Raw genomic sequence first — 25,145 nt, forward strand, 5'->3', positions numbered from 1 at the left:
TGTGTGATTCCTTTCTCATCGTGTAGCAGCCCAAGGTGCTACCGAAAATTGCCCATCCAAGCGGGCTCGTCCTCAAATGCGTGACGTCTATGCAACAGCGCCAAAATTGAGAAGCGCAGTCTCGTGCATTCCCTCGCCCTCAGGGAAGTTGCCCCAATTGGGCAATAATCAATCGTAGGTCATAAGCAACGCAGCCCAATTCGCCGTTCCGTCCATTCGCCAAAAGAGATCGTGCCGATATTGTACAATCCAACATGGCTGTGTAGTTCCCTTTCCCAGTCCAGGTAAAATGTAAAACAAAAAAAAGAAGAGCAGAATATGCAAACAAGTGCTTGCTCATGCTCCAAAATGCAAATACTGGAAACCAACTCCGACTCCGTCACTCACCACCAGTCTCCTTGCGGTGATTGGAGGTTAATTTTGGGGTTGAGCAGGGCCACGACCCCGGCTACCACCACCACTACCGCCGCCACGACCCCGGAAGCCGCCGCGACCCCGGCCACGTCCACGGTTGTTGTAGTTGCCATTTTGCTGACCCTGGGTCTGCCAGTTGCCCTGCTGCTGCTGGGGCTGTTGGGGAGGCAGAGCCTGGCCCTGCTGCTGGGGAGCAGCATTGGGCAGGTTTGAGATAGGCCGAGGGATACTCTCAGGGTTTTCGTAAACGTACAGGCTCTTGTCAATGCTCGCAGGAATGGGCTGGATTTCAGTGCCCAGATCGCGCTCAATGTTGTAAAGATTGAAGCGATCCTCCCAGTTGATCAGGTTGATAGCGAGACCAAGATGGCCATATCGACCAGAGCGACCAATTCTGTGCAAATAAGTCTCCGCATTTTTGGGGAAGTCAAAGTTGATGACAACGTTGACAGCTTGGATATCGATACCACGCGTCAAGAGGTCGGAGCATACAAGATTGCGGCAAACACCGTTGCGGAAGTCGTGGAAGACGCGATTACGAGCCAACTGCTGCATACGCGCATGACTGTAGAAGCACGAGTAGCCAAGTTCAGTAATCTTCTTGGCAAGAAGTTCGACGCGGTTTGTGGAATTGCAGAAGATGATGGACTGGTTGATCTGCAGCTTGGAAAAGAGGGTGTTTAAGCAGTGTACTTTTTGTTTCTCTTCAACAAAGGCGTAGTATTGGGTAATACCACGGAGGGTGAGCTCGTCCATCAGATTAATTTCATACGGGCTGGACATGTTGCGGTCGGAAAAGTCCTTGACAGACAGTGGGAAGGTGGCGGAGAAGAGCATGACCTGGCGGTCCTTGGGGTGGAACTGAAGAAGCTGCTCGATCGTGGGAGTAAACTCGGCAGACAGAAGCTTATCAGCCTCGTCCATGATAAACATGGGGCACTCGCTCAGATCGGCAACATTCTTTCCTGCCAAATCGAGGATACGACCCGGAGTTCCGACCACAATATGGACAGGTTCCTGAAGGCGAATAATATCATCGCGAAGGCCGGTACCACCGGTGGTAACCATGACATTGACACCGAGATGCTTGCCGAGAGTCTTGCAGACCTGCGAGGTTTGCATGGCCAGTTCTCTGGTAGGGACGAGGATGAGACATTGAATCTTGTTGACTTTAGGGTTGATGCGCTCGAGGACGGGGATAACAAAAGCGGCCGTCTTGCCAGTGCCGTTCTTTGCTCGAGCCAGGACATCGCGTCCGGTTAACGCAACGGGGATAGCTTCTTCTTGGATCGGGGAAGGCTTCTCGAAGCCTGCTTCAAAGATGCCCATGAGGAGGTCTCTCTTGAGCGCGAAGTTTTCGAATTCGAGGCCCTTTGTTTTTGTGACATCCTGTGATTCAGGTAAATTAGCCAATGGCTCTCAAGAAGTTGACCGTAACCACATTCCAATGTCGAGTTGCGCCTGTTGGGTAGGTGGCGAGTGGCACGAACCTCTGTTTGCTGTCTGTTATCTTTGGCGGGAATCTTCAAGCTCTTCTTCCAATCATCGCCAGGAGCAGGCGAGGAGCTATCACTGCTATAGAAGGAGAAAAGAGAGGTTAGCGGAAGCCGCAGAGCCATTGGGTTGCATCCGTCAGGTAGCATCGGACCTGATCTGAGTGCTTCTCAGCTTATCCACTAGTTGATCTGTCATAATAGCGTGAGCTGCCGGCGGGCAGTGTATGATATATCAATGGTTGTGGGAGAGAAAATAGTGCGAGTATCTGTGCAAGCCAGTGCAAATGGAGCTGGCTCTCGTGGCGCGGATGTGCTTCGTTGGGCGTTTGCGTGTGTTTGAAGGGAGCTTCGGTGTTGGGAATTTTTTTCCGCCGCGGATGTTTGGCGGAGACAAGGCAAAGCGTAAGCGTTCAGGAGAGGAAAAATCTGCGGCGAGTGCAAAATTATATTGTTCTTGCTTGATAGTTTGGTTAAGTAGGCGCTGGTGAGACCCTGGGTTCGTGCGGGAAGGGGAGGAAAGTAGACGGTTGGAGAGGAGGTTGTGGTGAGTGTTGCTTGGCAGGAAGGTTCTAGGTGGGTGCCGTAGTGTAACTAGCTGGAAGTAGGCAGTCTGAGTTGCCTAACAATCAGGTCGACGGGTCACGTGAACGCGGGGTTGCCGTTTACCGGAGCTACAGTGAGAGATTACTGCTGGCAGGTGGCCTGAATTAGTTAGGTTGCTTAATAAATAGCACAGTACCTAGCCGGCCTCCTAAGTTAAAAAGAATTGTTGAGTAAGAGAACGGAGTTAAGCGAATCGATGCGTGAGAGAGGATAATTAGCCGATGAGTAAGCTGTCGAAGCGTCGCGTCGCAACCGTACTGTATTGTTGCTGAAGCTACACCTATGTGTGATGTGTGGTGTCTAGTTCAGTCTACCGAACGTGACTTTCCTCCTAACCAGAAGGACAAGTATCCCATCTTGTGCTCGTGCGTGCGCGCAGCTCATATCGTTGGTTTCCCGCATTGGAAAAGGTAATAATCCACCGTTTCCCTCCCGTGGCCGTATACGCATTCTTTAAAAGTCATTGCTTTGATACGGTAGAGATAACCATTCATTTTTGACATGCCTGTTCTCAATCAGGCAAGCGCCGAGTGCCCCCTCCATGACCAATCCCTTGTAAGTCCCGCGCCTATGGCCTTGCAAAGAGCCGCGTACAGCAACTTGAGGCTCAAATTGAGATACCAAGGCCAGAAGGCATGCAAATATCAAGTATAGGGTTCGGCACAACTGCTCGGTCCACCAAGCCAATAGGTTATTAATTTGTATAAAAATACAGAGTTTATTAATGAGGCTATTCTATACTGTTGCAAAGTCAAAAAAAAATTACAGGGGGTTGTTAAATTCCAACTTCAACAGTGGGCGCTATGCGAAGGCTGCCATGCTATCCCGATCAGCGCGTTTTTCCGGTCCGGTCCCGCTGGTTGGGATGTATCAGCACCGCCTGTGTCGTGGACGCCATGTTTTCCATCATCTCACAATCATATCTAATACATAAGAAAATAAGAAAATAAGAAGACAACATATATATATATAGTAAGGCCAGTTCTACAGTCGTGGCAGAGGTAGTGGTCGATACCCTCTTCTCGCAATGATAGGCCTATCACGAATCATACGAGACCTAAAGTTTGTCCGCAATGTGGCAGCACGTATGGGCGAGACTGGGGGTTGGATAAAGCTGATTCATACCATAGCATATCACCTATAGACAGACGGCCAGATAGAGAGAGCCATTTAGATAATATCTTTAGCTGTCCGTATTTAACTAATGCGAGACTATCATGGGGTTTAACCCCCGAGACGTTGTCAATAGTCTGCTGCCCGCCACGGTGGCCAAGCTAGATATAACTACAGCAAGAATTACGACTCACAACACTATAGCAATAACAGTAGTAACTATGAAAAAATCACCATAACTAGAGACTTAAGACTAAGTTCTTTACAGTTAGCAACCGCGTCTATCTATAGCTATATAGAGATTACTTAGTGCTTATAGTACTGTAGTAATTACTGTAGTAATATATTTACTATAGTGGTATTGTCTTGCTCTAGCTTGGCTATGGCGCTGTCTATATATCTTTGCGATGTGTTCCGTTACTAATGTGGCCACTTTCTTCCCGTTCGGCATGGTCGACAACTGCAGGCTGTCGCGCATATCTTCCCAAAGGGCATGTGCTCGCTTGTAATCCATCTTCAGCTGTGTGGTGTCGTACTTCGCAATCTCTGCCAATGCTTTCCGTCTGGCGTTGACATCGACATCGGACTGTTTAAAGGCGGGCAGCGGTCTGGAAAATATCTACGCTGGCATGCGTTCAAGGCAGGCACGAGTAGCGCTAACGAATATCGCCAAAATTCTCTCTAGTACACTTTCCTTATAGCTATATATAGATTACCAGCTCGACTTACTTAAAAAATATAAAAAATATAAAAAATATAAAAAATATAAAAAATATAAAATATATAAAATATATAAAATATATAAAATATATAAAAAATATAAAAATATAAAATATAAAAAATATATAAAATATATAAAATATATATATATATACTAGCTAGATAGTATTAAGTATAGCCTAGCCTAGTATACTTATATTACCTCCTTGTTAATAAATCTGCCGCAATCGAGAGAAAAGAGACTAAGCGTATTGCTATTGTCCTGCTGAATTGCGAAATAAAAGAGCGGATTTTCCTTAGTTAGCGCACCTTTATCCTCTTCCTCTTCAGACCCTACAAGCCGCCTTCGCTTATTAGGCGAGATTGCACTGAGGGTGCCTCGGGTGGTTTTGGCTGGTAGAATCACGGCACGGTCAAAGTCGACCAAATTGATCTCTCCGTCGGGCCCTTGCAGCACATTGGGCCGCCGGACGTCGCCGTGGACCACCCCAAGGCGATGCATCTTGTCGAGGATAGATGAGGTTGTGCTGATGATGTGTGCCCTTGACTTGTCCTTGCTTGCCTTGACCTCGGTGCCACCGTAGGACAACAGGATGAAGCGGATGATACGCACGTCGAAATCGTAGAAATAAACCTGGCCTAGCGGCCTGAGGTCGATAGACCCGAGGCATACGGGGATGCCGTGGCCCTGCAGAGGCCGCAACTTTTGGTAAACGGCCACTTCCTTCTCCAAGTCTGGCACGCGTCCTCCGGTAACACCCTTGGCGATGAAGGTGTAACCAAACTGCAGCAGTGTGATCTGGAAAAGGGCACCACACGCACCTTCTTTTCCGAGGACCACAACGCCCCTCTCCAAGCTTTGGGAAAGCTGTTCTTGTAACAGGACCATAAACTGTGAATAGAGCACAGTATGTCTGTGATTTTTAGCGTCGAGCTCGGCAAATTTTCCTTCGCGGTGCAACGCCGCGTTGGGGCAATTGTTGTCCAGCGGCCCGTCGTTGACGAGCGAGAGGAGACATGATGATGTACAGTATTGCCTCTGCCTTTGCTGTCCACCACCACCGCCGCCGCCGCCGGGTGCAAATCGTGAAGAGGCCCCAGCAGCGGAAGATCCCTCGGAACTGCCACCTGCCTCACCTGAGCCACCATCACCACTAGAAGTGCCACCCTGGCTGTAACCCCCTTCACCAGAGCCTGCCCCTCCACCCCCAGACCTATCGGGTCCACGTGGCCGAAGTACCCGACTTGACGGCTCGACTACGGCTTGCGACTGTGGGTTTCGCCTATTCCTCTTGACCGGTGTCCCTTGCCATTCCGGGCTGCTCGGCACACGGCGATGTTTTTTTGTGGCAGGCGTTGTGGGGCTCGAACTGGCAGCTTTCTCTTCTCTCGCTACCTCTTCCTTGACAATCTGGTCCAAAATGCAGGCGAAATCGACCAACCATTTTTTGCACTTGTTCGCTGCGGCCACACGCTCATCGTTGCTATGCTGACTCGATTGGAGCGCCATCATGGTGAATGCAAGGACTTGGCAGACGGCATTACTCCAAGCAGTATCTTGGTCCACTTCTACCTCGCGCGACGGTCGTGCAAGATAGTAGCGAAGCACCGTCGGGTTAGCCCAGTCAATGTTGAGAAAAACAATGGCGTCACCGTTGGTCAAATAGCCGTATTCCAGCCCAGCCTCCACCATATAGTGATACGTCTGTGTAATGGCGGCTGTCGAGAGAAGCTCGGCGTAGTGTTTAAACTTTTCAGGCTCAGCGGTTGGTATTGTCGTCTTATTGACGACTTCTTCAAAAATATTCATCTGCCGGAGTCCCTGCTCAAAATGCGCCGTATGGAGTTTATGGGGTGCCTTGTACTCGATGATAAATGCAATGTCCTTCTGGTGAGCCGAATTTCGAAAGACGCAAATCTGGTCCGTCCGTAGCTTTTCGTCTCGCTTCGTAGTATCCCTCGTATCGTTCGGGTCACGGAGGTCACTCGCCGTTGTTTGGAAATTGACCTCTTGAGGAACAGCGAGGTCGTACCTCTGAGGATCAAAGTCGTTGATTTTGGACATGATGATGCGCACAGGGACTTCAATAGCATTGTGCTGGACGTTGACAAGAGAAGCCTCACTCCGAACACGCAAGTCATCCATGCGATCGCCCATTTCCTCAAGGAATTTGATGCTCTCGAATAGTCGCTTATCGCGAGGGAAAATCTGGTAGACTCGCCGAATCATCTTGGTCTGTGCCGTGTTAAAGTCGTCCCAAGGCGCTAGAAGGGTAGGGCAGTGCTTTCGAGCAGGATTGGTCGAAGGAGCTTGGGTGGTGAGGTAGCCATCGGTGACGAGATGAATCTTGGACAAGATGTGCTCCTGGCAGTTTCTTAGGTATTCCTCAAGCGTTGTGGGCTGGAGCAAACGATCCTTTTCCTGGAGCAGAGACTCGTACTCCGCGTTTTTCCGTTCCGCCTCTGCTTCTTTCCGCTCCGCCTCTGCTTTTTCCCGCTCCGCCTCTGCTTTTTCCCGCTCCGCCTCTGCTTTTTCCCGCTCCAGTTCCCGAATCCGTTGCCGCAAAATTTCCTCGTTTGTAGCCATTAGAACAGCTGAGGTGGTGCAAGGGGATGAAGAAGTGTGTCGGGAGGGGAAGATGACATCTTAGGGAGGATGACATCGGGTATTAGTCAGCCCTTATTATGGGTACCGAGGTAGGTAGTTACACACACCAAGGCACCAAGGCTTATGCCCTTAGCATCTCGTTGCCAGCACTACTCTAAAATAAACCTAGTTAGGCATATAATATATACTATTATCTTCTTAATTACCTATCTTTCTTACCCTTTATATTTTTCTTATTTTTCTTATTTTTCTTATTTTTCTTATAGTTCTAGACTTTCTTATTTTTCTTATCTTTCTTATTATTCTTATCTTTCTTATTATTCTTATTATTCCTACTTAATTTCTATTTATCTTCTATAACTCTTCTTATAGGGGTATATACCCCGAATTAAATAACTAATTTATTTAAAATATATTAGGTGTGTATTTTCTATGTAAGTATCTATTAACGCAATATGATATAAAATAGCATAAAAGAGAAGACTTGAAATTGGGGCCTGAATCCCCCCTAAGTAAATACACGCTATTACTCATACAAGCTTTATACTAGCTAGCCCTTGTCATGCCCCTCGTTACGCCCCGGGAATTTGTCATCACGACAGGAAAAGACAAAGTTCCTCCTTGACTCCATTACAGCTTCATACCCATAGCCTTTGCCACACGCAGACTCTGCCTCATGCTGAGGTCGAGCATAATCTCCTCACTACCGCCCGGGATGGCGTAGGCGCGGACATCGCGGTACAGGCGCTCGACCTTGGCGCCCTGGCCGCCGCGGGAGTAGGACAGGCCGCCAAAGATCTGGCTGGCCTCGCGGGCGCAAAACTCAAAGGTGAGGGTGGACTGGGCCTTGAGGCCGGCAATGGGCCCGCCGAGGCGCAGCATGGCCTCGGTGGCGGGCATGCGCTCGCACTGGTACACGACGTTTTCGAGCCAGTTGTACGAGGCCTCGGTCTGGCGGGCCATGTGGGCGAGCTTCATGCGGATGACGGGGTGGTCGATGAGCTTCTTGCCAAAGGTGCGGCGCTTGTTGGCGTACTTGACCGACTCCTCGAGCAGCACGCGCGAGAAGCGCAGCGACTGGATGATGATGCCGATGCGCTCGTGGTTGAAGTTGGCCATGATGGCGCGGAAGCCCTGGTTCTGCTTGCCGAGCAGGTTCTCGACGGGCACCTTGACGTCCTCAAACGTCACGTACGTGGTGCCCGACGACCACACGCCCTGGCAGTCCATGCGGCGCGTGCTCACGCCCTCGCCGCGCTCAATGAGCAGCAGCGACACGCCGTTCATGCCGGGCCCGCCGGTGCGCACGGCCGTGGTGAAGTAGTCGGCCCAGATGCCGTTTGTGATCCACTTCTTCTCGCCGTTGACGATGAAGTGCTTGCCGTCGTCGCTCAGGCGGGCCTCGCACGTGAGGTTGGCCACGTCGGAGCCGGCGTCGGGCTCGGTGATGGCGAGGCAGATGCGCTTGTCGCCGCTGAGCAGGCCCGGCAGCACGCGGTCCTTGAGCGCCTGCTGGCCAAACTTGATGACGGGCGGCGCGCCGATGCCGAAGCCGCCAATCAGGTTCCAGATGAAGCCGCCGGAGCCGGTGCGGCACAGCTCGTCGGTGAGGAGCAGCTCGTGGAAGAGATCCCACTTCTCCGGCGCGACCGACTTGACCCCGGCCGCGTACTCGGTCGGGTACTTGACGCCCAGCAGGCCCGCGAGGTACCCGCGGCGGCCCATTTCCTTGTACACCTCCTCGGGCACGCGCTTGGCCTCGTCCCACTCGGTCACGTTGGGGTCGAGCTCGGCGTCGACCCACTGCCGGACCTCGGCGCGGAGCGCCGCGTGCGTCTCGTTGAAGTACGGCGAGTGCTGGCCCTGGTACCAGCCGGGGTCGCTAAAGGGGATCTGCTCGCCAAAGGGCTCGAGGGCGTCGGCGCTCTCCTCGTCGGAGCTCGCGCGCGAGACCTCCTTTTGGGTGGCGGCGACGGTCTTGGGGGACGGCTCCGGCACGGGCTCCGGTGCGGGCTTGGGCTTGGGCTTGCTGTCGAGGGAGCCGACGTGCAGGCGGGCGTGCCACTTTTTCAGGATGCCCTCGTTGTGGTACTTCCAGAACTGCTTCGAGGCGTCCTTGCCGCCGACACGCTGCAGAATCTTCTTGCCGCCGGGGTGGTCGTCCTGGAACTTGGTCACATCGTAGACGTCGCCGTCGACAATGATGTATAGGCTGTCGGCCTTGTTGTGCGTGGCGACGTCGCTGACGGTAAATGTCTTGGACATGGTGTCTGTGTTTGAAGGGGGTATCAAAAGGAAGATGTGTTGGAGAACAAAGAGGAAAGAAGTGAAGATGGATGGATGAAGGGGACCAGCAAGGTTTTGTAGAATGATGGGGGGGGGAGAAAGGGTGGCTTATGAAAGAACAATGCAGAGGCTCTGATTTGGGGAAACATGGGGTATGTATTATGGGACATCGGGGTCAGCTTGGAGAGTGAAATAGTCAGAAACTCGGCTTGGGGAGGTTTGCTTTCGCCGGCCGCCCGTGTCAATCACATGCGACTATGACGGAACCAGCTGGTAAGCGTGTGCCAGTCAGTAACTTTAGTGTGCCCAGCAGACCATCGTTTTAAACTGGCGCCGGAAAAGGCCGACATGTTCTTGCGAGTTGCAGTTTGGGAGAACAAAAGAGGCGCCTGGAGAGTCTTTTTCAGCAACATTGACCCCAAATCACGTCGAGTTTGGCAGCGTTGAGCGAGGCCTCACAGCTGGCGCAGACTCGGTCGAAACGCCCATTCCTCCTCTGTAAGCACGTCGTAACACGGCCGCTGTGAGTGGTCCAGCGCCTGACCTATCGCGGCCGGGGTCCCCGGAAGCAGCCTTGGGGCTCTGCTGGCACGTCTCTCTGGCATGTGAAAAAAAAAAAAAAGAACACCCAGCCCACCCGTATTTAGCGCTCCGCTTCGGTATTTGGGTGGGTGCGGCCGGGCGAGTCAAGATGGTGTCACTGTAGTGAGTGGATTTCTGGGGCACGACATGGCAGATGCCGAGGCTGCGGGACAGCGCCATGGTCAACGGTGGGTGCACATGTAGTTGCGTTGGTCAGACACTACAATATGCACTGCAGATAGCAACTCTACCGGAAATGACAGCGAGCCAGATGACCGACTTGACGACCTTTTTGGGAAACCATGTCCGGGAACCCTCTCCCGAAAACCCCGGGGCATGCACTAACAACCGGCACCGGCCCGCCTACCATATGGTGTTGTGTGCCTGGGCCGAAGGAAGGGCAAGACTGCAAGCCAACCGGTTGCTGGCGATGCTTTCAATGCGGTGTCTCTTTATTTATTTTCGAACATTCCTTCTTTTTTTTCCTTTTTTTTTTTTTTCCATATCCCACGCCACAGCTTCACGGGCAGTGGGCTTCGTACCAAAGGTGCTGGCGAATTCTCCGGTTACTATCATACGTGCGACAACTCAATACCCATGTCACAAACTAAAACCCAAGTGGTCATGCAAGTACAACCAAGTGGTCATGCAAGTACAACCAAGTGCTCATTTACCGAACAACCATTCGTGCCATTAATTGTATGCAGACGTACCCTCGACCATCTTTCTGATCCGAATCCGTTTTGCGCCATATTCTCCAAACTGCAAGATCCCAAAAATTCCATATAAGCAATCATTGACTACATTGTTTCCGCTCCTCCCTTCATCACGCTCCTCTTGGCTTGCCCTTGGAGGCCGCCTTGTCCTTCTTCTCCTGCTTGAGCTTCTTCTTCTTCTCCTCATTCTTCTCGTCCAGCTTGCGCTTGTGCGCCGCCTTTTCCGCCTCCGTCTTGGGCACCACCTTGAAGAAGCCCTCTAGGCGCGCCTGCTGCGAGCTCTTGAGGTTCTTCTCTAGGCGCGCCCCGCCGCTGCGCACCCGGTCCTCGGAGAAGCCCTTTTCGCCCACCAGGAACTTCACCAGCCCGTCCATGTCGGGCTTGTCCCACTTGACATCGCACAGCGGGTCGTCGGCCGGCCGCACGTCGGGCGAGAAGAAGAGATCGCGCGCGTCCTCGTACGGCCAGTCCTCGGGGATGATGTACTTCTTCTTCGAGTCATTCTGCATGGCCTCGACCACCTTCTCGAGGGTGCCGTATTCGCGTATGAGTTTAAGAGCGGTCGTGGGGCCGACTTTGGGGATTGGGTCGAGGTAATCGCAGCCGAGGAGGATACAGAGATCGACGAACTGGTGCCGCATGTTAGTGACCAGAAACGTTCGTCGAGATTTTCCAGCATCACGAAACTTACCTGCTTCCGCTCCATGTTCAGGCCCTCAAGAACCTTGTCCAGATGAATCTCCTGGATCGGCTCCTTGCGCTGCTCGCTAAACGTCAGGTGCCGCAGCAGAATCGGCGAGTCAAAGCACAGCGTGTCCATGTCCTCGCTAGCCGCCGCAAACACCTTGCCGGCCTTGGCAAGCACCGCGCATTGCGCCTCGGCCTCGGTCGGCGCCACGATGAACGGTATGCCCATCAGCGCGAGCAGCCGCTGGCACTCGGCATTGTGCTCGCGCGTAACTCGGACCGTGCGGCGTGAAAACTTCTCAACATCCTCGGCCGTGCCCGTCTCCTTGGCCTCCTCAAGCCCCTCCAGCGCCGTCTGCTTGCGCTGGAAGCGCTTGGCCAGCTCGCCCGACTTGAGCTTGGGCGGCGCCCCGTCAAACACGTAGAGCGGCTTGATGCCATTGTCCACCATGCGTAGCGTCCGGTAAAACATGCCCATCAAGTGCGATGTCGTCTCGCCCGTGTCGTTCGTGAGCTGCTGGCCGTCGGAGCGTACTGCGATGAGGAAGCTGTAGATGCTCATCGACGCATCCTGAGAAATAAGAGTTACTATTAGCTTCGGGCGGGCATGCTTGGGAGGTATCAGAGGTGAGGAGAACGTACAATGGCGACTTTGCGGCCGAAATGCTGCTTAATCTCGCCTTCCTTGATAGCCTCGGGAGCTTCCTCCTTGATGATGGAGAAAAGCTGTTTGATACCCATGATGACAGCCGGGGTCTGGGGTCCTCCGATTATATGTGTAGAAGGCGAATTCGGTTTGTTGTCAAAAGAAAAAGAGCGTGCCAATCAAGAACGGGCACAGAAAACGACGAGGCTTCGCTCTGCAAACGAGAGGTTGCAACGCGTGCGGCGCGTGTCGTGGGGAGCCGCTTTAAGTGGTTCCACTTTTCTCGCGAACCCTCATCAATGGCCACTTCGAGAGCAACTCGCATCAAGCACAATGCTATAAAAGGTTTGAGATTATTTTTATTTCATACTACACTGCAACTAGGAGGAAGATGTATCACCAGAGTATCGCCAAAGCCAACATGAAAAGAGAGGCCCTGCAAGGCCAAAGCTCCGCCAGTCCAAGACGGCTTCCTAGCTGTTGACTGCAAGTTGAGCTGCCATGTCAGGCTGGTGGCATATATAACGAGCTTCTACATTTCCGCGGCCTCGTCTCCGCCGCGTAGAAAGCCCCGTTCTCTGGTGATTGGAAAAGGGATTTGATATACCGCTCGGATTACAGAGTCGTCAAGGATTGATCTCGCCTTGTGCTCCACCTTGCCGTGCGGAAAGAGAACATTTCACAGTAACATGCAAGCAAGCATTCACATCGACGTCAACCCGCCCGCGTCTCATCTGTGCTCTTTATACAAAGGTTATGAGAAAATGAGGGTATCGTACAATTGTCCTTTTGACTAAACCACCTGGAAAATTTCATGTATTTTTCATTCTTCGCACACCCCACACGTCCGCTTCCTCGAGATTCGTTAGTTTTGTTGCCTTCCCATTACGCATCAAAGAAAACCCTCTTTCGGCCATGATTCACGGGTGTCCCGTTCATGGAATCCAGCGCTTGGTCAATTTCCATAATGCCCAGCATCTCGGTCTCGACGTCGCGTGAAATATCCGCCGATTCGTCCGCCGCAGCGCTGAGCGTGTTGGCAAAGTCGAATCCAACGCGCGGTCGTGGGCCGCCGGTAAACGACCCCTCGTCCATGTCGTGGTCCGAATCGACGGGTGTCGACTTGCGACGTAGCGACCCAACCTTGGCTGTGCTCAGGTTGAAAGACAGCTTCGGCAGGGCCTTGTTGTTTTCGCCGTGCACGATGATGGCGTTGGGACGCTCCTTGGAGAAGAGGCGTCTGGGGCGGTACAGCGCCAGCTTCTTGTTCCCACTCTCGTCGCCGTCGCGGGCAATAACGAGTCGGGTCTCGCCGCGGATCACCACCTCCACAGGCATGCCACCATCTGCGACCGAACCGGAACTCCTTGTGGGGATGAGGTCGACGCCACAGCACGGCTCGCCAAGCAAGCCAGTAGCTAGATCGGCAAGTTTGACCATTCTCGAGGGCAGGCTGCCGCTAAACAGGCTCACGCCAGCAGCAGATGCCTTGTTCAGCTGTGCTTCCCAAAACCGGGTGATGGCAGGCACCACGCAGACGTGCTCCAGACTACCGACCCACAGTACCAATGCCTCCTCTTGCGCTGACTTTTTCACTGACGAAACCACGGCCGTTCGCACGCCGCCGTGCACGCTCGCCAGTCTGTCCAGCGTGTTGGCAGATGTCAGCGAAGCAGTCGCCTGCTTGCGGGTATGCGGCGTCATCGGCGCAAACTCGCCGTGCTGCGTCTCTTTCTGCTGGTTGGCCATTGTGCGCAGAGAGCCTGTGCCTTCGACGTAGCCGGATATGCTGAAGGCGGTCAGCGCCGCACCGCGCACACCCGACTTGAGCCTCTTCGACATGGTCGCGCTGGTCGATACGGGGCTCACGCCGTCAATGTCCCAGATTCCCCACATGCCGTCGGCAAGCAGCACGAAGACGGCTTGGCCTCTTGCTATCCAGGCCGCGTCGAGGATCGCCTTCCTCGCCGACGAGGGTTTAGCAAAGGGCTGGTATAGGGAGAGCAGCCACGAGCCCTGGCTGGGGAAGGGGCCCGTGGCCTCGGGGTCGTTGGGCATCGAGGAAGCAGCGTAATCGTAGATTCGAGTAGCGTCGGTGGCGGACACGGTCAGGAGCTGCGTGCCGTGCGTAGGGTTGAAGGAGATTCTCTTCAGCGGACTGGGCAGGTATTCGGTTTGAAACGGCTCCAGCGGCCGGTTTGGCTTCGCCTCCAGCGCAACGTCCCAGAGCTGCAGGACGCCCGACGCTTGCTTGGCGTGCGCCGCGACTATGAGACGGGGCCGTGCTGAGGCAGCCGTCTTCGCGAGCGCCACTGCAATGCCGTCGCTCGGTCTTGTCTGGCCGCCCAGCGCGATCAGTGTCTCACCCCACGCGCCGGAGCCCGCCTGCCCGGCCAGCAAGTCGACGCGCAGCTCGGGCCGCGCCTTGCTCTCTGCCGAAGGCGGCGTGCTCGGCAGCGCGATCACGTAGGCGTCGTTGCTTGCGCACGACACGGCAAAGACAAGCCGCTCGCTGAGTAGCGCGGCGCCGGTCGCCGTGCCCTCCGCCGTGTTGGGGCTGTTGGGCAGCACCGCCACGTGCAGCACCGCCGTGCCGAGCGTGAGGTCGAGAGTCTGGGTGATGGGCGGGTACGACCCATCTTCGGTCGCCGCGGCGGCTTCAAACTCGGGCTTGTCCACAAACGTCTTCTTGGCGGCAGGCTGGTTGTCGTCGTCGTCCGAGTCAATCACCATGATGCCGGCGTCGGCGCCGGAGCCGCTGCCGTTTTGGTGCTGCTTCGCGGGCTCCGGCTTCTTCGAGGGCTTGAAGCGGCGTCCACCACGCCACACGATGGTCACGCCCGTCTCGTGGCCGTACAGCAGGATGGTCGCTCCTTGAGGCGACTGGATCGGGTATGTTTGGACATCGTGTATGCGTCGGGAGAGGTTGTATCTAGTATTTGTGAGCGATTTGTGTTGGGGTTTCACGGGGATAAGCTGGCAGTGTCGCAGAGAATGTGCATCCTTACGTGAGAAGTGTGTTTTGTGTGGTCTGTCGTACTCGGGGAGAAGTTGAAGAGGTCATTATGAAGGCAATCTGCTTGGGCGCAGACCCAGCACAGAAAGTCGTTGTTTTGTCCTGCTCTGTGAAATTTGTTGCCAGATTCGTATCGCTTTAATGGGATGAGATATGTGCCGGTGGGCGCGAATATTATGTTTAGACGAGATTTGTGTACGCAGCTCGGCTTGTTGAGATAGTTAGCTGTCGCAAAAGCGTAGCACAGCTTTTGTTTGAACGCGTTACGGCGACGAGCTTCTCGCGGTTTCGTCACGTGATTGTCTGTCTGACTTACCCTGTATCAATTTCGCTATTGCATTTTCTTCCCTATTTTCTGCTTCGGTTTCTGTATGCATTGGTCCTGTTCATTTTATTGCCTTTTCTATACGCTTCTTCATTTTGTTGAGGTTGTAACTACATGTTTGAGTTAACCATACTGAAAATGGCTTGTTAGTTATGCGACTGATGATAATCCTGTACGGGACACTCTATATCCACTTCCATACAAACGGCTACCCCAATTGTGTATCTAGAGGTGCCCAGCTACCCGCACGTATTTTTTCTCTCGAATTTGGAGCCGGTTAATCTGTCGGCGTTGTGTGGTCTGGGATGTCCTGTCCTTGGTCCCCCGGGAGCGCGTGGCAGCGCCAAAACCACGAAGAATAGATCAGCATTAGTAGGGCTCCTCGTTATTCCCCTGCTCCTCGAGGCCCTTCACCCTGCCGTCCTCCTTCGCCCGCGCCATATTATACTCCACGCGCCACTCCTTCCACGGGCGGCCGCCCACCGTCCTCTCACGCTGGTCCATGGTATAATGCATGAGCGGTGACCACGTGAGGTCTGGGCAGATCACGATCCGTTCGGCCGTCCGCTCGCGTCCGATGCGCATCTTGCGGAGGTGCACCCAGCCCGTAGCGCCCGCGCCGCAGCGCTGATCGAGGTGCGCGCTGACCGCCTTGTACATGTCCAGGCTGCAGTTGCTCAGGGCCCCGTACGCGCACATGTACAGCGTCGTCTCGCCCGCCGTGGACGCGTAGAGCCGCTTCCGGTCAATCTGCCAGCGGTTGCAGAACCAATGCAGGTTCTTCGAGGCGCGGCGCTCCTCGTACTCACTAATCGTGTTTTCGGTGCACTCGGTGTCTCTGAACTCGGACACGGGGGCCGTCACGGGCGGGCGGAGGGACAAGGGGAGCCGCGGCCACAGCCACGTCGCATAGGGCACGTTGGCCATGAGCGTGACCAACCCCTCGAGCCCGAAGCGGATGGGGAGCGGGTCGCCGTTCTCGTCCTCGGCGATCTCGCCGGCGAGCTCATCCTGAATCACCCCATGAAATCTATTACCGACTGGTGCGGGGTGAGAGGCGGTCCCGTCGGGCGTGCTCGCTGGGATGGCCGAGGAGGCTTCAGTGGCGGCGGCTGTGTTGAGGAGAGTCGTCTTGCTGGTCAGTGTGTAGGAGAGCGTAGGTGCTGGACCAGTGTTAGTGGAAGCAGAGTTAGTAGGACCGGCATGAATGTGCGCACTAGCACTGTTACCGTAGGGAGACGGCTCGAAAGAGTGACTGGCGAGAACTACCGAGGCTGGCGAGGATGCGTTGGCTGGTGATGTTCCAGTGTTGGTAGAGGTGCAACTGGCGGCAAGTGGTATATTAGTGGTCGATAGACGTGCCAGCAGTACATGCAGTCGCAGTGCTGATAATCGGCTGTACAGAGGATATATACCTGGTATTCGTAGTGCTGTTATGGTCGTTACAGTGGCCGAGGACTGCCGTGGTGAGCATAAGGGTGGTTGAGGCAGGCTTCATGGTGCAAGTTTTCTGGTCAAAGTGATGCCTCGATTGGAAGAAGCACAGCCAAATGTACTAGGGGCGAAAAACATATCTAAACACCGGGCCAAGCCACGGGACTGATAACTTTCCTAAATGATAATAAATTGGACGCGTAAAGTGGACGCGCCGCGCCATAAGCGAGTCTGGCTTTGCCGCCGCTCGATACTAGCTTCACCATGGAATATCTTGGCTAGGTTTAGATGATAAGATAGGCGGTCACCAGGGTAGGTATACTGCGTTATAATCGTCTTTGATTTCTGTCGCGTAGTTGCTAGATACGTTCCCACAAGTTCCCCAGTGCCACATGCCAGGAAACAAGAAAAAGTCAGAAAAGCAGACCAAGATCAGACCATGGCGAAGAACAAAGAGAAGATGTACCAAGGTATCGTATCGCGGATGCGATGACATGCTCACACTGCTGGCTTTTTCTATATCCCAACGTGCCGACCTCAATTCGACACTATACCAATTTGCAATGGTACAAGCCCACCCCCACCTCATCATTGTGATGAGGTTAAAAAGAGTACAAAAAATAAGCAAAAACTGTAAGGAGTGACGAAACGCCGCCTGTTCATCGACCACTGGATCCACCAATGGCCATAAGCAGCAAACCTGAAAACGCCGTGAATGCCAGTGACAAGATGGAAAATAAGTTAAGTTGCAGTATTAAATCGGAGACGTCTGCTCGTGGGGACGTTACAAGGTTGAGCTTATGCGTTGGTAACCTACTAAAATATTAGCAACGTATTTGGCACATGCGACTGAATACAACGCACCCGGAGAATCTTGCGAGAGTAATCCTGGTTATCGGCAATGCTGCCGTCACTCAGGCGACGATGAGCCATGACAGGGTCCAGGCGCGAGTCCGTGATGGAGATGCCGCCAGCCGTGCTGGGAGGCTTGGATCCGCTGATGAAGGCATTGACAGCAGCATTGCGGCGGTGCTCTTCCTCAATCTCAGCGTTGCGCTTTCGGCGAATGAAGAAGATAATGGCTCCGATGATAGCCGCAGCGACCACAACACCAACAACGACACCGGCAGCGATAGCAGCGGTGTTGGGACCGCCGCCAGATTTTTCGGGTTTCCCAGTCGACGAGTCCGGCGAGCCCGTTGCGGCACCGGTGGACGTCGATGCTGCCGAAGAGCTGCCCGAAGTGGGTGTCGGAGACGGGGAAGAAGAAGAAGAAGAAGAGGCATCACTGTAGTATCCAGGAGCGAGGACAACACCTAGGTTGAGAACCGAATAGGCGCCTGAGATACTGCCGCACATTTCCTCACCGAAGCCATTGCAACCGTAATCACACTTTGACGCATCGATAACGTCCTTCTTTGGTGGGTACACGGTGCCGCAGTAGCAAGCCTGAGCCGCGACGGCGGCAACGGTATTCTTGCTGTCTGTGCAAGCCTTGCCGCACGAGCCGTTGGAGAGGTATTTGGTATCAATCTCAATCTTGGTCATGTTACCAAAGCTTGAGTAGCAGCCATTAAGCGTGGGCGTGCCAGTACGGGGCATACCAGTCTCAATGGGCATGGGAGCGCGAACATGGTGCAGGTTGGCGTGGGTGTTGGCGGTGGCACCGAGAGCAGCCATGGCGGGTAGGGCAAGGGTGATGGCAGACCTCATCTTGTCGTTGAGTGTCAAGGAGCGAATAGAGCGAGGAATCGTGGCCGCTCAGCGCAAATATGCGAAGAAGCAGTAAGGCGTCGCGCTTGGGCTCGGCCTGAGTTGGGTTCGCGCTCGTTCAAGGCGCGGTTCGGTTCGATTTGATTTCTCGCGGCGTATGGCGAGGCACAGGATGTGGGAGAGCCAAGTCGTGTTGAAGTGGCGGCTACTTCTTTGTGTGTCTCGGGATGTGTGCGAGACGTTTGGTGCTTGCAGAAAAAGCCTCCTGCTTTTACCGTTGCTTTTGGGACGAAGGGCCGACCGTTGCAAAAAATTCCAGGGGCCGACAACGTCGAATCGAATGTCAAAAAAGGGACAAGAATGGTCCAAGGCGACGACTGGGAAAGAAGAGAAGAAAAAGAAGTTAGATAGAAGAAGAGAGGAATGATCCGGCTGAACAAAGGGTGATGGATCAAAGGAAGGAAGTGAGCGACAAAGACAACGGGGACGATGAGCGCTGGAACGCAGAATGAGTGACTTGAGGGCGTTCGGTTGTTTTGTTGAAAGGGGAGAAGGTGAGCGAGCGATGGGCAATGGGGGGGGGTGGGCGGAGGCGGAGGCAGCAGGGATTTTTTCGAGGGGCGGTACTAGCACGAGGTACCAAGGTCAGGTACCAGCTGGTACACTGAGCTGAGCAAAGGCCAGGGGCACAGCAGATTTGCACACTAAAAACTTGCTGAGCTTGGACAGTGTGAGATGTACTGTGCCCCTGGACTCGCTCTGCGCTCTGGTCAAGTAAGGTGGTAATAATGGTTACCTACCACCAGGTAACTAGCCGTCATCCATCAAGACAGATGGACGCTACTGCAGGCCAGCAACACCGGCGCACCAAAAACTGGATACAGCGACAGGTCCAGAACATCAAACAGGCTTCAGCAAGAAGCCAGGTACCTTGACGTGCCTGTGATTCCCGTCCCGCTGGGCGAGCGGTCCAAGGCACGGCGCAGTGGGCTTGGGGCAATCACGCTGTCTGTCGCCGCCTCTTGGAATGCTACGCGCCTATTGGCCACCACGTTACCTGGCAGGCAGACAGGAGGTACGGAGTACTCGATAAGTTACAAGCTTTTATTCACTAATACCTAATACAACATCTACATTCTAGCACCGCGTTTCGAAGAGTTCCTCAATGTCGAATCCCATTGTTGCTTTTGTTTTCGACCCTGTGGGTGTCCGCGGAACACAAGGGATGCTGGCTGACGGTGGATATGGGCCTCGTACTTTATTCGATGCGCAGGGTTTACACAGTGCGCACTCAACTCCCGGCACAGCCCTGTGCCATGTCCCTAATAAGTTACGAACTGAGTACTAATAACACCGTACAAACAGTTACAAACGTGATGTAATAGTATCTTGAGTATCCGTACGGACTACGGAGTATAGTGCCGATGATTCTATCTCGAGCTCGCTGTCGCAAACGCAGTGCCGACAAATCACTCTGTTACTACCTTGCGACGGTGCGTGATCAACACAACCTAATACAGCGAGTGCCTGATTGAAGCTATCAATAGTTACTTCCAGGCTGTTCGCTACTCATCTCAAATCACCGCCACGGCTCCACCGCAATTAAAATGCCAACGCTTCGCCCACTGGCTTTGTTTGCTAATAATACACGCTCAGCACTTTTACCCCGTAACAAAAACCGACCATCTTCTTGGCCGTCCCTGATTGTAACTACTGGACATACAAACTATCCCGCACAGCCACCCACCGATGCAAAATATCATACGGTGGCGCCCGGGTTCCAGCGCTGGGCACTGGAATATGCATCTTGCTCGAGAGCCTGGTCCACTGGACACATGTGTCTGCGCGTCGGAGATCGACATGCCTCGCACTGTCACACTGTGTCACACGGTGACACCCAGCGCGTAACAAAAGGTCATCCTGCTGATGAATGCTTTGTATTGGTACATCCGGTTACCTGTCCATTCGTTCACCTCGAGTACCACCAAACACGTACAGTAACTATTGCGAACCGACTTGCAATAAATTTGAAATTCATAGTTAATGAACCTGCGGCCTGCCAACGTGCATCCGCAATGTGCTGACAAGGCCTCTTCAACAGTTATTGCAGTAAAGTACAAATACACGTAACTAAAAAGTCTCGGTGAAAAGAAAGGGGACTCGACAACACCTCCTCATCAACCTCCTGCGCTTTCTGAAACGCACTATTTGCACTCCCGCTACGGAGTGCAGACTAATCATTCAGGATTCAGGCACAAAAGCTTGTTCGCCCGCCAGGATCGGGCCCCGATATTGCGCACTGCGCATTGCCACCTGCGTGCGTGGGAATGTGCGCCAGCTTATGAAGCCTTTTTGTGTGTACGGATGTGCATAGGATCGACAGCCTTTTATGCAACCCACTGTAACCTGCATTCATCCGGCATAAAGTGACACCGCCAGTTCGCGCACAGTGCATCGTTTACTTCAACTGTGCGTGGATGCAGCCATCCCCTGGCACGAAAGTGCCTTCATCTGCGCCAATGTTGCAAAAGCCTGAGACAATTGTTCTCGCTTCGTTAGGAAGCGTCACCACGAACTCAACTGTCCGCCACCTGTATCTATGTAGTTCACCAACGAGAGATCTGCCGCTATACCAGTAATTCCAACCCGCCGATGCCGATGCTTCACGTTTTGACGGGACTTCATTTACCGCAAGGCTCACTTATCATGTGGACGATTTAGCCTTGCAAGGTCCTTGACTGATATCGCTACCGAGTAAACAAAAGACCCTCTCTAATAATAAGGTAACCATGCGTCTGGGTGGGTGGATCACGACAAAGAGTACCTTCTTTGTCCCTTGGCAGAGTGAATACGAGCGACCGAGAGGAGCCTTGCAATAGTTGTCCGGCATGATAAACATATCCATAGTGTAATTGTACATGGCATACTATTGACTGCAAACTCTATATATTTACCAGCCACCCCAGTGGTCGCCGAGTGTCTCAGAGATCCAACGCCGAGCCGCATCTCAGTATGGACAGCCAGCCAGGAAAAAGAAAGGAGTAACGATGACTGCTCAGCGGTCGGAATCGACTGGAACACGCCTTGGCCTTATTATTCCGGACTCAATTCCCCGTCATCTCGATAACTGAGTCAAAGTCTACTCAGCAGGCCGTGTCTGACAAGGCTTGATCCTCTAACTATTCACTCACTCGCCGGACCGGTATGGGAATGATTGCGCAACCAACCCTACTTTCTTCGTTGGTGGTTTCCTGCCAACTAATAATGCTGCTGTTTCGGCTCGTCCGGTATTCGAACTTTGAATGTTGAAAGTGCGCCGCATTGGATGGCCCAATTATGTCGGACTTGGTCTACTGGCCGAGTTCCTTGGACCGATTGACGTGCTTGGAAACGCGGCAATTGCTCATTTGTTGAGACTGACATCCGCGTAATGCTGATAATAACTTGTTTGCTACCTGCCATGCGCTCCATCTCTAGGCCGTGCCTCTGCCTCGTTGCTCTGAAGGGATGAATTCGAACCAGGTTGCATCGATGGTCTACTGATACTGTAGTTACTCATGGCCTCCTGAGCAGCGCTCATTCGTGCGCGTCTGCGGAGGGACCGAATCAAACATGTATTACTCCGTACAACAACGAAATTGGATTGTAGCGCAACGGCCCGAGAGGCCCTCTTGTTTGCGCCCATCCTGCGATTGTCAGGCGAAACTATCAGCGCCAACAATGATTATTCAAGTCGTCAAGTCCATTAATCCCCCAACTTCCTCTCTGGGCGCCAGAGTACCTTAACCAAGCCTTTCGGGCCAGTTCTTGACGCGCCCGCAATCAAGCTGGCTGAGGTTGATAGGCTACATGGCTGCTACGAGAAATCGCTGTGTGTTGTCTTGGAACGCTCCCGCAACAGCCCCGGTTTCAGCGCCGGAGGCCTTTGCGACCATTGCGCGATTGATGATTTTCCTCGGCCGGCTCGGAATAACTAGCACGTTACCAGGCGCATTTGCGATGGCGCCCGATTGAGATAGAGCCTATTAATTTGTTGGCAACGCTCTGGCGGCCTCACAACTGGTGGTCATTACGAGCACACCACCTTGTTGGACGGTGCCTGGGCATGGTAGTTACCCGGATATGCAGGTCGCAGGCGTGAGGGGAAAGCCGCCACGGCAGGCTGGGGGCTGAGGAGCTTACTACAGGTTAGGTACCTTGCCAGCCACCAAGCTTGGGCGGTGGCAAAAGTACCTCGGAAGACGGCGGCGAATTGTGTTTTTGCTGCATTGTGGTCGGCTGAGCAATAATGCGGCACTTTGGTCTCGGCTGCTGCTCTGTTCCGTGCGTCTCCAGATTGTTCTTGAATCGCTTGAACAGGCCAGCTGGAGCGGTAATACTTTCGAACGTCGTAGGCAAAGCACCCAAATTATTGTAGCTTGAGTGGTTGGCTCATCGCTGTAGGCAGCTCTGGTGGCGCACGCAAGCTCCGACCCGTCCTCAGCACTTTGGGCACGAGACGCAACCAGCCTGCCATCGATAACGACACCGGGCCCACCCAATCCCCCAGCTGCGTCATGCTCCTCCATCCTCCTACAACAACAAGGCAGCTGTCAACCTCCTCCTCCAAAAACATCCTCTTTCCATCGTCATTCTCGGTCGTTGCATCGAGAATTATTCACACTGTAAACAAGTCGCCGAATCGCCCCTCTACGTCCCCCGATCATCCGCTTGCCCATCATGAAGAGCGCCCTGATCGCCGCGGCCGTCCTCGCCGGATCCGCCCACGCCGGAATTCACAAGATGAAGCTCCAAAAGATTCCGCTCGCTGAGCAGTTGGTGCGTTGGCCCCCTCTCCTGCCGCTATTGATGAGAATTATGCGTCGCGGATAGAAAATGCTGACTTTTTTTGCTCGCAGGTCGGTGCTTCTTTCGAGGCTCAGGCTCAGCAGCTGGGCCAAAAGTACCTTGGTGCCCGCCCTGCCAGCCGTGCCGACATCATCTTCAACGCCAAGGTTGCCGAGTCCAAGAACGGCCATCTCGTGCCCGTATCCAACTTTGCCAACGCTCAGTGTAAGTGGTCATGAAAGCTGCACCAGCTCGGAACGATTCTAACAGCTCCTAGACTTCTCCGAGATCACCATTGGCACTCCGCCTCAAACCTTCAAGGTTGTCCTGGACACTGGTTCCTCCAACCTCTGGGTTCCCTCCCAGTCGTGCAGCAGCATTGCTTGCTTCCTTCACTCTACATATGACTCGTCGTCCTCTTCCACGTACAAGAAGAACGGCTCCGATTTTGAGATCCACTACGGCTCTGGCAGTCTGACTGGCTACGTCTCCAATGACGTTGTCCGCATTGGTGACCTCACCATCAAGAACACCGACTTTGCTGAGGCCACCAACGAACCTGGCTTGGCCTTTGCGTTTGGCCGCTTCGATGGTATTCTGGGTCTTGGCTACGATACAATCTCCGTAAACCATATGGTCCCCCCTTTCTATCAGATGATCAAGCAAAAGCTTCTTGACGAGCCTGTCTTTGCCTTCTACCTTGGATCTGAAGAGGAGGGGAGCGAGGCCGTCTTCGGCGGCGTGGACAAGAACCACTACGAGGGCAAGATTGAGTACCTTCCCCTTCGCCGCAAGGCTTACTGGGAGGTCGACTTTGACGCCATTGCGTTTGGCAAAGAGGTTGCTGAGCTCGAGAACACCGGTGTCATCCTGGACACTGGCACGTCGCTCAACACTCTTCCTAGCGACCTTGCTGAGCTTCTCAACAAGGAGATTGGTGCCAAGAAGGGCTTCGGCGGCCAGTACACAATTGACTGCGCCGCACGCGACAAGCTTCCCGACATCACCTTTACCCTTGCCGGCTCTAACTACACCCTGCCCGCTACCGACTACATTCTGGAGCTTGGTGGTAGCTGTGTTTCTACCTTTACTCCTCTGGATATGCCCCCGCCAGCTGGTCCTCTGGCCATCCTTGGCGATGCTTTCCTCCGCCGCTACTACAGCGTCTATGACCTCAACAAGAACGCCGTTGGTCTTGCCAGGGCTAAGTAGATGCTTGAGCATGGCTTGAGTGACGGGTATAGTGGGATGGCAGACCATTTGGTCGGGTAATGAACGCTTAGAGGGAGGAGACTATAGCGTCCGACTGCTCAGTTTGTTTACAGTCTTTTATGTACACCATACGAGGTACCTTCAAATACAGTCCGCTTCACCTTATGATGTGTCATGAATGAGTAGTACAGCAGTGACGCATTCGTTCGTGTAGGTAGTGATAATAAATAATAAGTACAACAGCAACAGTGGAGCTGGACCTGTAACATGCTGGAGGCAACCGGGGAGCTAGCCTCTAGGTGATTTATGCGGCTTTGTGTTGCCATTTAAGAGCTAACGGCTGCGAGATGGCTCAAATTTGTGAGAGCTACAAGCTAGCGTAGCCCCAACGATGGTCATGATCTCGACAGAGAAGAGGAAAAAAACAACAAGACAAAAAACCGCTCAGACAATTCCTTGGAACACCCGTATCTCCAGGCTGCAGATGGTGCAACGCTGCGGGCGCAAGGGAACAGCAGCAAGTCACGTGGGGGTAATTTTAGCCTTTCAGGCAGCGCAAAGCGGCAGACGGGCTGGTTGGCTGGCTTGGCCTCTACCGACACCTACCTAGTTAGCAGTCTTTCCCCCATCGAGAGCCGACGCAACCTGGCAACTTGCGTTTTTTCCATTGCCCTTCCCAATCCCTTTGATTAAATTCATTGAATTCCCGGTCCCATCGAATGCACCGGGCCCTTTTCTTTTTTTTCG

The 25,145-nt window shown here is 53.5% G+C and overlaps 11 protein-coding genes across 11 annotated transcripts; 2 read left to right on the forward strand and 9 right to left on the reverse strand.

Annotated features, from left to right (window-relative positions):
* Nucleotides 1-414: 414 nt before the first annotated feature.
* Nucleotides 415-6,933, reverse strand: CCM_03804 (ATP dependent RNA helicase (Dhh1), putative; the record flags this gene model as incomplete). The annotated part of the gene is made up of 4 exons (XM_006668952.1): nucleotides 415-1,803; nucleotides 1,905-1,986; nucleotides 2,063-2,099; nucleotides 4,656-6,933. The coding sequence occupies 4 exons, from the start codon at nucleotides 6,931-6,933 to the stop codon at nucleotides 415-417; spliced, it is 3,786 nt and encodes a 1,261-aa protein (XP_006669015.1).
* Nucleotides 6,934-7,584: 651 nt separating this feature from the next.
* Nucleotides 7,585-10,002, reverse strand: CCM_03805 (acyl-CoA dehydrogenase; the record flags this gene model as incomplete). Its single annotated transcript, XM_006668953.1, has 3 exons — nucleotides 7,585-9,224; nucleotides 9,747-9,838; nucleotides 9,878-10,002. The coding sequence occupies 3 exons, from the start codon at nucleotides 10,000-10,002 to the stop codon at nucleotides 7,585-7,587; spliced, it is 1,857 nt and encodes a 618-aa protein (XP_006669016.1).
* A 646-nt stretch (nucleotides 10,003-10,648) lies between these two features.
* CCM_03806 (DNA-repair protein rad2) lies at nucleotides 10,649-11,966 on the reverse strand (the record flags this gene model as incomplete). Its single annotated transcript, XM_006668954.1, has 3 exons — nucleotides 10,649-11,167; nucleotides 11,230-11,796; nucleotides 11,868-11,966. The coding sequence occupies 3 exons, from the start codon at nucleotides 11,964-11,966 to the stop codon at nucleotides 10,649-10,651; spliced, it is 1,185 nt and encodes a 394-aa protein (XP_006669017.1).
* A 790-nt stretch (nucleotides 11,967-12,756) lies between these two features.
* Nucleotides 12,757-14,935, reverse strand: CCM_03807 (uncharacterized protein; the record flags this gene model as incomplete). The annotated part of the gene is made up of 2 exons (XM_006668955.1): nucleotides 12,757-14,803; nucleotides 14,880-14,935. 2 exons carry the CDS (start codon nucleotides 14,933-14,935, stop codon nucleotides 12,757-12,759), a joined length of 2,103 nt encoding a protein of 700 aa, XP_006669018.1.
* A 646-nt stretch (nucleotides 14,936-15,581) lies between these two features.
* On the reverse strand, nucleotides 15,582-16,710 carry CCM_03808 (uncharacterized protein; the record flags this gene model as incomplete). The annotated part of the gene is made up of 2 exons (XM_006668956.1): nucleotides 15,582-16,536; nucleotides 16,628-16,710. 2 exons carry the CDS (start codon nucleotides 16,708-16,710, stop codon nucleotides 15,582-15,584), a joined length of 1,038 nt encoding a protein of 345 aa, XP_006669019.1.
* A 734-nt stretch (nucleotides 16,711-17,444) lies between these two features.
* CCM_03809 (WSC domain-containing protein) lies at nucleotides 17,445-18,359 on the reverse strand (the record flags this gene model as incomplete). Its single annotated transcript, XM_006668957.1, has 2 exons — nucleotides 17,445-17,459; nucleotides 17,511-18,359. 2 exons carry the CDS (start codon nucleotides 18,357-18,359, stop codon nucleotides 17,445-17,447), a joined length of 864 nt encoding a protein of 287 aa, XP_006669020.1.
* A 14-nt stretch (nucleotides 18,360-18,373) lies between these two features.
* CCM_03810 (uncharacterized protein) lies at nucleotides 18,374-19,538 on the reverse strand (the record flags this gene model as incomplete). Its single annotated transcript, XM_006668958.1, has 5 exons — nucleotides 18,374-18,570; nucleotides 18,635-18,736; nucleotides 19,160-19,169; nucleotides 19,266-19,389; nucleotides 19,504-19,538. The coding sequence occupies 5 exons, from the start codon at nucleotides 19,536-19,538 to the stop codon at nucleotides 18,374-18,376; spliced, it is 468 nt and encodes a 155-aa protein (XP_006669021.1).
* Nucleotides 19,539-20,118: 580 nt separating this feature from the next.
* Nucleotides 20,119-20,397, reverse strand: CCM_03811 (uncharacterized protein; the record flags this gene model as incomplete). The annotated part of the gene is made up of 2 exons (XM_006668959.1): nucleotides 20,119-20,229; nucleotides 20,356-20,397. The coding sequence occupies 2 exons, from the start codon at nucleotides 20,395-20,397 to the stop codon at nucleotides 20,119-20,121; spliced, it is 153 nt and encodes a 50-aa protein (XP_006669022.1).
* A 1,807-nt stretch (nucleotides 20,398-22,204) lies between these two features.
* On the reverse strand, nucleotides 22,205-22,628 carry CCM_03812 (uncharacterized protein; the record flags this gene model as incomplete). Its single annotated transcript, XM_006668960.1, has 3 exons — nucleotides 22,205-22,381; nucleotides 22,441-22,536; nucleotides 22,593-22,628. The coding sequence occupies 3 exons, from the start codon at nucleotides 22,626-22,628 to the stop codon at nucleotides 22,205-22,207; spliced, it is 309 nt and encodes a 102-aa protein (XP_006669023.1).
* A 450-nt stretch (nucleotides 22,629-23,078) lies between these two features.
* Nucleotides 23,079-24,398, forward strand: CCM_03813 (vacuolar protease A precursor; the record flags this gene model as incomplete). The annotated part of the gene is made up of 3 exons (XM_006668961.1): nucleotides 23,079-23,177; nucleotides 23,258-23,411; nucleotides 23,464-24,398. The coding sequence occupies 3 exons, from the start codon at nucleotides 23,079-23,081 to the stop codon at nucleotides 24,396-24,398; spliced, it is 1,188 nt and encodes a 395-aa protein (XP_006669024.1).
* Nucleotides 24,399-24,665: 267 nt separating this feature from the next.
* On the forward strand, nucleotides 24,666-25,091 carry CCM_03814 (uncharacterized protein; the record flags this gene model as incomplete). The annotated part of the gene is made up of 2 exons (XM_006668962.1): nucleotides 24,666-24,697; nucleotides 24,782-25,091. 2 exons carry the CDS (start codon nucleotides 24,666-24,668, stop codon nucleotides 25,089-25,091), a joined length of 342 nt encoding a protein of 113 aa, XP_006669025.1.
* Between the last annotated feature and the right edge of the window lie 54 nt (nucleotides 25,092-25,145).

Source organism: Cordyceps militaris (assembly GCF_000225605.1).
Source record: "Cordyceps militaris CM01 unplaced genomic scaffold CCM_S00003, whole genome shotgun sequence".
Lineage (NCBI taxonomy): Eukaryota > Fungi > Ascomycota > Sordariomycetes > Hypocreales > Cordycipitaceae > Cordyceps > Cordyceps militaris.